At 41.2% G+C, this 13,054-nt stretch overlaps 1 protein-coding gene across 13 annotated transcripts in view; it reads right to left on the bottom strand.

Annotated features, from left to right (window-relative positions):
- The window catches only part of b3gntl1 (UDP-GlcNAc:betaGal beta-1,3-N-acetylglucosaminyltransferase-like 1), a 342,821-nt gene that overhangs the window by 326,706 nt on the left and 3,061 nt on the right, over positions 1-13,054 (bottom strand). For 9 of the 13 annotated variants that reach the window (XR_009507656.1, XR_009507657.1, XR_009507666.1 and 6 more), the window contains exons 2-3: positions 11,181-11,297; positions 489-588 (exon numbers count right to left, since the gene is read on the bottom strand). Coding sequence is in view for 5 of the 13 variants with exons in the window: in XM_059948769.1 (XP_059804752.1) it covers positions 489-588; positions 11,181-11,297 (217 nt within the window). In the remaining 8 variants the exon portion in view is untranslated. The other 4 variants (XR_009507660.1, XR_009507659.1, XR_009507658.1 and 1 more) reach the window with 4 other exon arrangements.

Below are 13,054 nucleotides of genomic sequence, written 5' to 3'. Positions count from 1 at the left end.
AGGGGCATCAATGGAGGTCTGTGAGTTGAATGTTGATGCCGGCAGGTAGGAGGCGACCTGGGCGGGAGATAAGGTATTGTCTGGTTTTAGTCTGGTTCTCTTTCTCTCTCTTTTCCCCCCTCACTATAATCTCCCCCAGCCCTACCTTTCTTTCTCTTTTTTTAACCATATAATCTTAGTCTTTTGAATCTGCATTTTTCTGTGTCGCTCCCCCTCTAACTCCAACTCCTAAATGTAAATATTTTCAATTGTTACCCCCTTTTCTTAAAATCAATAAAGACCCCATTTTCCACTCCATCTTTTAAAAATCATCTCTAAGCATATCCATTTAATCATATTCTTGGCTGTTCTCCACATCTTTCTTTCTTTGATGCAACATTTCCCCCCTCTAATCCTGTCAAAATCTCAATGGAAATACACTAATTGCAAATGCAATTATTTTGTTCCTGTTGCATTATTTTTCATTGAAACTTTAAACACTAACATACCTCCTTTTGGGGAAGGAGACTCATGCCCACCAATCACAACATGTATACCTTTCTCTTCAAACTTCATTTGCCATTTTCCAATAATATTCATTGAACCATCCTGTAATAAATTTAAAAAAAATACAGCTCAGTAAAATGTTTTTCTTTCTGACACAGATACAATATATTACTTGACTTGGCAGGTTTAAAACAGGCAGGAGGGAAATCCATGAGTGATGGTGTTGCACAGCAGATTGATTACTAGTGTTTGCTCTCTAAACCAGGGCAGTTGTCATACTAGGTCTGTTAACTTTACAATGTAACATCAAACTAAGAATAATTAAGTAATGGTTGAGTGAACAAATGTATAACGTGGCAAGTCAGATTTCTATCTGAACTGCAGCAAGCTGAATGTTCTGAACAGTGAGATGTCCTGAGCAAAAGGTGCAGAGAAACCAAACATGCAAGCGTACACATATCAGTGAAAGTTCAACAGAATGGGCTGCCTTTCTCTTCCGCTAATACTGTAAAGTGACCTGATAAGATATTGTTAAAATTCTGAAGGAAGTTGATAAGAGGATGCACAGGAAACATTTCTACTTTTGGTGAAGGCCACACTTGAGGATATAAAACGCAGACATCAAGAAACGCAATATGGAATTTAGAAGAATCTTCTTTACTCACAGAGTGGCAAGAATGTGCAACAAGGAGTGGTTGAAGAGAGTAGTTCAGGGGTAAAGAGGAAGCCGGAGAAACACAAGAGGAAAGAGGAAACAGAGGGCTGTGCTGATAGCTTTAGCCAAGGAAAGACAGGATGCTTGGGCACGGCATAAAATCTGTGCGCCCTGATGGTGTATATTTCATCAGCCAATAAATCATAAACAAGATTAGCTTAACATATTCTATGCATGTTTTGAACAGAAGGAAAGGGGTATGTCACCTCCCATCCTTATAAGCTCCAATGCACCTGAAACTCCAGTCACCTTCGTACACAGATCAGTCTTCCAGAAGGTGAAACCACAGAAAGCATTAGGCCAGACATTTGCAGACATTTTTAACCTCATCCTGCTTCAGTCTATAGTTCCCTCCTACTAAAAGAAGACCACTATCATCCGGGTGCCCAAATAAACAAGATCAAATGCTTTAATGACTACTATTCAGTGGCTCCGACATCATGAAGTGCTTTGAAAAACTGGTCATAGCATTCATCAACTCTCGCCTCTCAGACTACGTTGACAGGCTGCAGTTTGCCTACCACTGAAACAGGTCTACAATGGGTGCCATCTCCCTGGCCCTACACTCATCTCTGGAGCATCTGGACAGTAAGGACATCTATATCAGACAGTTTATTGACGACAGTTCTGTCCTCAGTACTGTTACTCCAGGCAAATGCGTCATCAAATGCTGCATCATGGGAGTCAGCGCCTCCCTCGGTAAATGGATCCTTGACTTCTGGACTAACAGACCACAATCAGGAAGGATGAACAGCGAATGCCTACGCCACAATTATGATAAACACAGGTGTCCCACAAGGCTGCGTCCTCACCTCCCTATACACCCATGACTGTTCAGCCAGACTCCACTCTATGGACTCAACTCCATCTACAAGTTTTCACTTGATATCACCAGAATGAGCCTCATCTGAAATAACGATGAGTCAGAGGACAGGAAAAAGATAAAGAAAGCTTAGTGATATGGTGTTATGACAACAATATTTCCCTCAATGACAATTGAAGAACTGGTCATTGGCTTCAGAAAGGGAGGAGGTGAACATGCTCCTCTCTATATCAATGATGTTGAGATGGAGAGGATCGGGAGCTTCAAGTTTCTAAGTGTGTGCATCATTAATAGCCTGCCCTGGTCCAATCACAGCCAGAAAAAGCTCACCAACACCTCTATTTCCTCAAGAGGCTAAATAAATTTGGCCTACACCAATACCAATTACCACTTTTTATCAATACCTCATAGAAAGCATTCTGACCAGACGCACAACAACTTGGTATGGCAATTGCTCTGTCTGTGACCATAAGAAATTGCAGAGTTGTAGACACAGCTCGACACGTCACTGGAACCAGTTTCCCCTCTATGGACTCTGTCTGTACTTCCCGCTGCCTCAGTACAGTGGCCCCCACAAACATACCACCTCAGACATTCTCTCTGCTCCTCCCTCTCTCTGCACATACCACCAGGCTCAAGGACAGCTTTAACTCCACTATTAGAATGGATCTCTTGTATGATAAGATGGCCACTTGGTCTCATAATCTCCCTCATTACGAGCTTGCATTTTATCTTTTAAAATTTGAATTTTTTTCCGATAGATTTACACTTTATTCTGCATTATTATTGTCTTAGCTTATTCTATGTCGATGCACTGTGTCATGATTTGATCTGTATGAACTGTATGCAAGACAAGGCTTTTCATTGTTTCTCGGTACATGTGACAAAAATAAACTAATAGCAATAGTAACTGATGTAAAAATGGAGAGACTGATTCCTCAGAGGAATGCTGCGGAATCTCAGTATCACCAGATTCTAGAGCTGGACTGCACATGCACAACAGAGTGGAGTGACAGATAGACTAATAGGTCAGACAAATCTGGGCCTTACTTACCTGATGTGGCTAAATACAAAGAACAACAGCAACGGCCAATTCCATTTTGCCCATTAACTCTATTCCTCTCTCCACAGATGTGGACTGACCAGCTGAGTATTTGCAGAAATTTGTGTTGTTTATGCCCATTTCATAGTCTAAGGGCTTGATTTAAGCAAAGGCATTTCGAATATGGAGAAAGTATCAGCTGAAGGACAGGCATCAATAGTCGAGCAGTGCTAGAGCTTTGCTCCATTGCCTTAAGGAGTCTGAAGGACATCCCAGGGCTTTTACCCTGAACTTGTAGCAATGTTTTATTCTTCTTTGGCAAGTTATTCGCTTGCTTCGCAGGCTCCCTGAAAACAGAGGCAATCACGTCCTGGTAATCCCCTCCCTGCAGCGGAAAGCAGACCGCCAGGTTCCCATAAGCAAAAACCATGTCTCCTAGGATCACTGTTCTTTACCAGGTTCTCCACATTCCTGGGGCGCACTCTCCTACCTCCACACACTTAACTGCAACATTCAACCAGTCAGTAGCAATATTGTGTGGTTACATGGAGTTAATAAGGCACATGCTCACACAACACCCAAAAAGTTGTATTCTGTTATTGAAAAATAACAGTTTAACCCAGAGTAGTTTACAATTATACTCATTTCTTAGAGCTACAACACATTGGGAAATTCATCTTTTCAGGGATCCTTAACCCGAAGTACTTTTATTCCGCTTAGCTTCAAACTCCTCCGATAACATTAACAGTACTGTAAAGGAAGTTTATGTGTTAGTGAGATTTGCCCAACTTCATGATCTCCAATTTTTCTTAACATTATTTACTCATACAGAGGTAGCTTTTTCTAATCACAATTTTCCCCAAAATGGTACTTTTTTTAAAGTTTCAGCATTCGCTGCCTTCATTGCCCTCCCTTAGCTCTCTGGCCTTCCAGATGTGCCTCCACTGCTCTTTCAGGAAGATCATGATCACCATCACTCTTGGCTCTTGTTATCAGCATCATTCTTGTCTGTTATAAAAACTGAACATTCAGGAAACACTTAGCAGATCAGATGCTATCTGTGGAAAGCAAAACAGTTAACAGAGGATCTTCAACCCCATACATTAAATTAGTTTCCCTTTTCACTTGCTGTATGCTTGCAGCATTTTTTTTACTTTTATTTCATAACTGCACAATTTTCTTCCCTGGCTGTTTCTACTGATGCATTAGAGAATTTGTCAAAACCTCCTTCATAAGAAGAATTCATTCACTTTCTTCAGCCCAGCAGAGCAAGACTAAGCTGGAGCATTTGCAATCTCCCTCACTGTGCAGAGAATCATATCCAAGTACCCTCCAACCTGAAGCACCTGGTACATACCCAAGGCTCCTGAGCACAAAGAACATGTCTCCTGTGGCCACAGTTCTTCACTATGCTATCTGCATTCTTAAGCCTCCTTGGGGGCAATCTCCCATCTTTGCAGCATCCAACCATTAAGCAGCAATATTCTGCTTTACTTTAAAGAGAATAGATTCTATTTGATCTTTCTTCAAGAGCTGCTAACAAAAGTGCATTTTATTATTATTAATAACTTTTTTTTTCTTTTGCACATTGGCTGTTAGGCAGTCTTTGAGTGTAGTTTTCCAATGATTCTGTTTTATTTCTTTGTTCTTCTGTGAATGCCCACAAGAAATGAATCTCTTTATATATGTTGACATATACGCACATCGATAATAAATTTACTTTGAACTTTGTGACAAATGTAAGAACTTGTAGCACGGCATTACATGTGAAAATTTGTAGCACAGCTGAGTGAGCCTCACAATGAAGCACTAGCTCCTTAGGTTACAGTCAAAAGCAACATTTGCTGGCCCACTTCACTAATGTAATGGCAAAAAAATAAAGGCTGACTCTACACCATAAGCGCAAGAGATTCTGCAGATGCTGGAAATCTTGAGCAACACACACAAAATGCTGGGGGAATTCTGGAAGTCAAACAGCATCCATGAGGGGTCTTGATGAAGGGTCTCAGCCTGAGATGTCAAGCGTATTTTTGCCTTCCACAGATGCTACCTGACTTGCTGAGTTCCTCCAACATTTTTTGTGTGTTGACCTACCTGTATGTCCAGATAAACACACAAAGATGATTCAACAACTGTTCTCATTTCCAGGCACTCTAGAATATTTCAATCACAGATTAAGAAATAATTAATAGACCTTGGAGTCTTGCATCAATTAGTTGACTGTTATTGTTCAGACATCTATCATTTAATTTTATATGTATCATATGGCTCACTATATCTAATGTATGTCCTGTTTGCACTGGGTTTCTATAAATTCTGTTTTTCATTCAGCGGAAATTCAAACTACAATGTTATGTGATTGATTACCAATCTCTATGTAACAGACCAAATGTTGAAACTATTGAGTACACAACCATTAAATAATTTCTTACTTTCGTGGGTTTGTAAAGTTATTTCCTGTTTCCACCATCGCTTCAACCCTCACTAACTCAATAACTCACTATAACTATCTGATTCAAATGCCAATTCTAAAAGCAGAGTTCCTGCTCATCGTTATGACTCATTGGCATAAAAGGTATTATTATAAATATAGTTTCAAAATCAGTGAGCTGAAGGGGAAGTAAAAGCAGGAATCTGTCCCTCTTGCCAATAAATTGGATTGAAGCCAGATGTTGAACTGTTGCTCCTGATTCATAGTCTTTCAGTATTCAGTTACTGTCCTGGCTATTTATGTTCAGTGCATGATTAAGAATATTTTTTGAAAATGTATCTATTTGAAGTAAATCTTATCAACGCGTTCAGCAGATGGAGCGGCCAGAAGTATCCAAGGTGAAGAGATTGAGTCAACTAGGCCCAAAATCAAGTGGATTTTTAGAAGATTGAGAGAAAATCTCACTGAAATGTCCAAACTTCTTAAAAATGTAAACATATTTCACTTGCCTGGTGGCCTATTGGCATTGCAATGGTGGTGGGGGGGGGGTCCATTCTCGAATTCACAGGCTTGAGATACGAGGCAAGACATTTAGTACTGAGAGGAGGAATTTCAAAAGACAGGCATTGGTGAACCATCTGTGGAATCTGATACTATGGAAGGCTGAGGAAATCAAGTCAGTGAATATGTTTGAGAACACAGATAGATTTCTATAGACATCAGAGCACTTGAGGAACGTGGCATTGGTACAAAGGGGTTAGTCAAGCATACGTTGAATGGTGGAGCAAGTTCAAAAGGCAGAATGAGGGGAGTGCAGTCGACGACCTGTAGTTTACCTGTCCTTCAGACTGTCCCCACATGGAGATTGACCTAAAAGTTAAGAGACTTTAGGATCCAGGACAAATTAGTAAATTAGCTTGGTGGTAGGTGGCAGAAGGCATCAGTCAAGGGTTGCTTTAGCATTTGGAGCCCAAGAGCAGAGATTATCCATCCTCATGTGAATGTAGGAGGTATGTTCAGTGGGTTCATAGCTGACGTCACCTCCCACAGTCCAAAGGCTTACTGGTTGGTAGGTTAATTGGTCATTGGTGATTAGACTGGCATTACACTGGGCAGCACAGCTCAAAGGGTCTGACGGGTCTATTCCACACTGTATCTCAATAAATAAATATCGCATGGTAGGACTCCAGGAATTACAAAGGAATGGAGTAAACAATGTAAACAAGGGTCTCTGGAGGCAAAAATATGGGTAGATAAGGTGCTAAAAGGCCTGCAGGAAACCTGCCTGCATTAGCCATGAGGCAAAGTATAGAGCAGGTAGGTTATATTACAAACAACAGGTGGGCCACAGTTTGAACAGTGCTTGCAGTTCTGATGACCACGTAGGATTTGACTGCACTGGAGAGGACGCAGGAGAGGTACACCTAGATGCTGTATGGAGAAACAATTAGATAGGCTGGGTTTGTCCTCTTCACAGCAGAGAAAGCTGAAGAGAGTGTGGGTAAGGGGGGATGGGGAGGGGACTGTGGAGGGACTAGATTGAGGTATACAAATCATGAAGGGCAGTAACAGAACAGCTGCTACCAACAACCAATACTGACAATAACTCTTTTATAGTAGTGCTTAGATGAGCACTTGGAGTACCATGGTATGGAAGGCTACGTCTGGGAAATACTATTAGTATAGAATATATATCTACCTGTACTGCTGGCCTCAGAGACTCTGGTTCCTATACTAATATAGCCAGCACTAACATGGTGGCCCATAGAGCCTCTTTCCTTGCTACACAATACTCTGAATACACACCCACTCCGACTCCAATTTTACTATGTTTAACTTTTAAAGTAATAATGTCACTTCATTTAAAAGTCCGGAAATATTAAGTACCCTCGAGATACGCAAATATAACCAACATAATTAATATGATCTGAAATGTTGCTTTAATGTAATTTATGTTTGAAAAATTTAATAAAATAGAAATTTTTGAAGCTGTTTTAAAAGATGCCCTTGTGGCGATCCACTTCCTAGCGCACTCGAACCAGCTCACAAATAGCCAGCACGCCGGCACAAAGGCCAGTCCCAAAAGGGCGCCAGTTCTGCTTCACCAACAAAGGGAAAAAGCCTGGGGGGTTTGTGAGTACGTGTCCTTACAGCATCCGCGCCCGGGGAGGGCGGGATGAGTGAGGCTTTAAAGCAAGGCTGTGAAGTTCGAATAAAATCATCTTTGATTGCAGTTTACCGACTCCGTGTCGTTATTTTAGCGCTGCGTGTAGCACACCGCCACACCCTCATATATATCCACATCACCATCACACTTTGCAACTTCACAAGTACGACAACTCTTGCAGAAATTCAGCCCTAAAGATGTTAGAGCCGTCCTTGCCAGACTTCATCCCATTCTTGCAGTCAGGCAAAGTTGCACTCAGTTGCTTCCTCCTCTCCATCGCTTAGCTGACAATGCCATCTCACCCAGCCAAACTCGCATCACGGAGACAAAGTACCGGCCAAAAAACTGGCTAACATATTGATTGACTAAAGCCTGAAGCAAAACATTTAGGCCTAGAAATTGGATTGGACAAAATCTATTTGCATCTGATCAAACTCACAACATACTATTTTGGCCATGTTGCCATGTTTCTTAAAAAAAAAGGCGCTTTCCCGTATTTCCTGAAGCACACCCTGCAATCAGGAAATGGGATGGATGTTTCTGGGTGCTATTCGTCCTGTTATCTTCCTGTCCTGATTAAGGCTGAGGGGGACTTCCTTAATGTGTGGCGTGTGCATGCACTATTGATTTATTTTCAATTTAACTGCAAATAAATTGTACAAATTGATTCATTTCCACATGCACAAAGGAACAACCACAGAAAGATGCCAGCAGCCTGCCCAGGCATTTTCTGCAATCCACAAACTATGCCGTAGCTTTCTCCAAGTGCTTTTTACACCACTGTTGCTGTTCACATCCTGATTCTATGAGGACATGAAAAGCTGCAAGACTGGCAGCCATTTATTAGGGAGGCAATGGTGTGAAATTGACCAGTTAACCAAGGTGGCCTGGAATGGGACATCAGGCCAGCAGTCACAGCCACCCCTATCAACAGGGTCTTCTAACAAGTTAACCTTTACCCAGAGCTCTCCCAAGGGCAATGCTTTGCAAGGCTGCTCATGAGACTTCTACCACTTTTCACAGCTTGCTACAGCAGAAAGGTCACACAGGAACTCCGCTCAAGGATTCACTACCACACCTGGTTCTTCTGCTTGTCGCCTGCATGCTCCTGCACCACCTTTTTATGTTGGCTATCTCCCCTATACACTCTTAATTCCAATGAAGGGTGCTGGTTATCCCTCTGTCTGCACAGTGCTGCTTGACCCTCTGAGCTCCTCCAGCAGGTTGCTTTTGTTGAGTGATCCTCCTTTTTCTGTGTCAAATAGACAAACGCCCAAATTAAAACAGACCCCTGCATAAGATGCACTTTCTTCTCGGAAGGTGCCAACTCGTTCCCAATCCTCCGACCCTTTCACAGCTGCTAAATATTTATGCCGGATACAGGGGACTGCAAATGCACAGGAATCTGGAACAGCAAACAATATGTTGAAGGAACTCAGCATGTCGAGCAGCAAGTCCTAAACGCAAGAGATTCTGCAGATGCTGGGAGATCTACAGCAACACACAAAATGCTGGAGGAATTCAGCAGGTCAGGCAGCAACTATGCGGGGAATAAACTGTTGATGTTTCAGGCTGAGACCCTTCATCAGGGCCGGAGGGGAAGGGGGAGAAGCCAGAATAACAAAGTGGGGTAGGGGCAGGGCGGCATCAATCGATGTAGTGCATAGAGAGCGGGGAGTGTATTCAGTACAGGCTTGGAAGATGGATTATTCCACTTGGTCAACAAAAAAGGCAGGCTAACCTGGGCCTGTGCAGGTACCCATGGCTATTTGCAACATCTGTTGAGGGAATGGAACTGTTAATGTACGAGATTGTAATAATTAACAAATTGACATCCAATGGGTTGGGAGAGGCAACAAAGGAACCAATATTCAAGTCAAATAACAAGAAATCTTTCTCCAATTGTGTGTGTTTTTTATTTAAAAAAAAGCACTGATTAGTTGAGATTTAAAATGGTACATTTCCATACCATGCTCTCAACAATGTGAAGTGAAGTGTAGAATAATGCTTGCCTGCTCCTTCAACTAATCCAGTCTATTTTCAATGGCTACCGAACAAGAACAGGAAGTACAATGCAGTTCAACGTTCAAAAGTTCAGGTAAACTGCACCAACTCCCTCACCTTTGGGACCAATCTGCCCACAGACCAGGGTCATGAGAACAATCCCTGCTGTCTTTGTACTTCACCTCCATGAGCAATTTCAGCAGGGTACAACTCATGATAACGAAGTGAGGGGATGGGATTCTACTTCACAAATTCAGAGCTCAGTTTCTAAGAGGGCCCTGTTTTCAAGTAATGCCTCTCGCTGTTCAGCCTATTAGTACTAGGTACCTGCTTGATAAGGAAAACTCAACCCTCACCGCTCCAGCAAGGGTCAGAACAGAAATGAGAAGTTTCTGCTTTCAGAGAGTGGTGAGTCTTTGGAAATTATGACTGAGGAGGGCCACCAAGGCTGCGATTTTGAGCATATTCACCGCACAGACTGATAGACTCTTATATTATAGAGATATTGGATTACGCAAGAAAGTGGTGCAAAAGCTAAAAATATTAGTTGTGAAATTACTATGGGGCACAGCAGGCTAGAAAGGCCAAATGGCCTTCTCAGCTCCCCCCTCCCCCTTATATCCGTACAAATCTTCTGTATATTTGCATCTGCAATGACAGTGTACTGAACTTTGCTTTCTTCTTCCACCCCTCCTCTCGTCCCTGCTTCACTTTCCACTACATCTCCATTTCTTTTGTGGGAAGGAAAGCTGGTAGCTTCTCCCAATAATCTACAAAAACAAAGCTCTAATTGTGTTCTTTCTTGTAAAGATGGTATGATTTATACTTAACTTGTGAATGTCATGAATCTGATATTATGTGCCTGGGCCGCCACTGCAAGTAAGTTTTACATAGGATGCATGATGGAGCGATACTGGAACGTTGAGAGCCACACCTTGAGACATCCTGATATTCCTTTTTGTATTGCTGCACTCTCAGTAGACTCTCACTCTCTGGCCACTTACTACCAGCCGTCTTGTACTGCGACATCAGTAAGTCACCTGACTCCACCAGTAAACAGGATATTCTCTTGACCTCCACTGCTACTTCCAGCACCTTCTGCTTAAATCTGGGAACTCTATTCCCATCCATGGAAGCCAGTCCACTGTTTTGAGAATGATGAAGAATGCATCATTTTGGGCCAAAACGCCTGCACCATTTTCATCCACAGTGGCAGCAGGTGCACCACATCAGAAGAGTTTTACGTATGAAAATGCTCAGTAACTTTTAACGCTTGAAAGGCAACTTTTTAGCTGGCAATTCTTAATTCTTGCCAGAACTCGGTGTAGTGAAAGCACAACACATGGCACTCACTCAGCACATGAAAAGAAGGTGGGTTCGAGCTCCAAGGTTTCACTTTCTTTCACTATTCTACACTTTGGATAAAAAGCTCCAAGAAAATGGCACAAAAATAATCCAATAATAAATAGCGGTAGCAGTTGTAGTCATAACAATAGGCAGGATATGTACAACCTTGCTTGCATCATTGAAAACTGACAACTGCATTGATCCCTGGAAATCCTGGTCCAAGACTGACTGAAGGCACTCATCCAACCATCTTGCTGCGTTATGAACAGGCAGAATGATAGCCTGCAAATCAAATGAAAGAAAGTAATAAATGCACAAAGGCAAATTGAAGAAGGAACAGTCCACTTCATGACTCATGTCAAAAATAATGTAACATCAAAAACAGTGAAATATTTTCCATTTCCCAATGGTCAAAATGTCCATTTTAGACGGATTTGACCCCCATCATTTTAAAATACTTAATCGTTTCTCATTGAACTTGAAGTAAATTAATTGGAAATCTGTGCTCAAGTTAAATAAACTATTCATTTTTCCCTCTTCCATGACTTTTGACAGATAAGAAACTGAATGCTTATCAAGATATATACACAGAGGAATTTTATTCACAATTTTATTTTAGACTGAAGCAGCCACAACCATTCTAGTGCTTAGCTTAGTGCCCTCAAGTTAAACAGGAAAAGAGGGTACAATTTCTTTTGACTGATATCCATTGAAGCCATTTTTGAAAGAATAGTTTTGTGTTTCTGAAACACAAGAGGTTGAAGAATCGGTAAGAAACCTGTGCTACATGAAAGATGGCGATTGCAGTTTGAGTAGAAAATGAACGCAGGGTGGCAACAGCACTCGACTCAGCTGAATCTTTCCCCCAGGGTCACATAACTGCCAACACTCTCTATTTGAGTGCTGCTGAAGAGTGGCTTACTGGCTTTGCACCAGAGAGTTACCACACTCTTGGAATCACTTGCAAGATATCAGTACATCAGGAATTGAGCACAAACATTAGGGAAAAATAAAGCACATCTGCAGATTTTTTTTTCTTTAAACATATGCTAGGAAAGCGGGCAGAGACAAACATTCCTGGTCAATTAAATACTATTATTCTAGGGAAGATCTTAAGCAGCCAAGTTAACTTCAGTCCATGTCACATTTACAACTTATGTATGAACACAATTGAAGTGCCACACATTGTTTTGTATTCCGGAAGATTTTTTCCCCCTAGCACAGTACTATATGTAATGCTATCAAGATCGTAACACAGAATGGAATCATTTCATATTTTGCCACATACATTCAAGGATAGGCAGAGGCAGAGTTCATACACTGAGTAGCAAATAAATTACCATGGTGATAATGTAACAAAACCATTATCTTTTCATTTGCAAACTTCACCTCAGTTTTCACTGCTGACCTGTTGGCAGTTCTTCCTCTTTACTATGGTGACTGTGCGAGAAGCATCAGTTTAATCTTTGATGCTTAAACTAAACATAGGAGGTTGCCAATTTTTTTAATAGCTCATTTGAAAGAAAGTGAAAAAGCCAAGGTGAGAATACGCAAACAGCCATGGGGTAGTTCCTCCCACCCACGTGGAATCCGATTTTAATTACCAAACAATAAGAGAACAGGATTTTGAGAAGGGAAATAATTCAAAGATGCAGATTCAAAGTACATTTGAATTCCACATCACTACATTACTTTTGTAATTTGTCTTTCCAGTAATTGCAAACATTCATATCCATTAACTATGTAACTGTCTACACAAGGAATCTTTTAATTTAACCCACAAAATCATAATTTAACCCACTTATCACATTTTGTAATGTCTATTTTATATTAAAAAAAAAGACTTGTTTTCAAGAGGTGGAGAGTTAAAAAAAAAGTACATTTGGTTTAAATTTAAATCATCTAGAATTTACAGTTTTACAATGATCAAACCTTCTTGTAATTGTGACACAGTTATCATTCTTCGCAGAACCAGCCTAAGGGACAAGAATCATTAGATGAAGTACTTCATCTGATGCAAAGGTTGAGAGCTGGGAACA

This window comes from Hypanus sabinus, chromosome 23 (assembly GCF_030144855.1).
Source record: "Hypanus sabinus isolate sHypSab1 chromosome 23, sHypSab1.hap1, whole genome shotgun sequence".
NCBI lineage: Eukaryota > Metazoa > Chordata > Chondrichthyes > Myliobatiformes > Dasyatidae > Hypanus > Hypanus sabinus.
The sequence above is the reverse complement of the archived record's forward strand: the minus strand, read 5'-3'. Positions and strand labels throughout refer to the sequence as shown.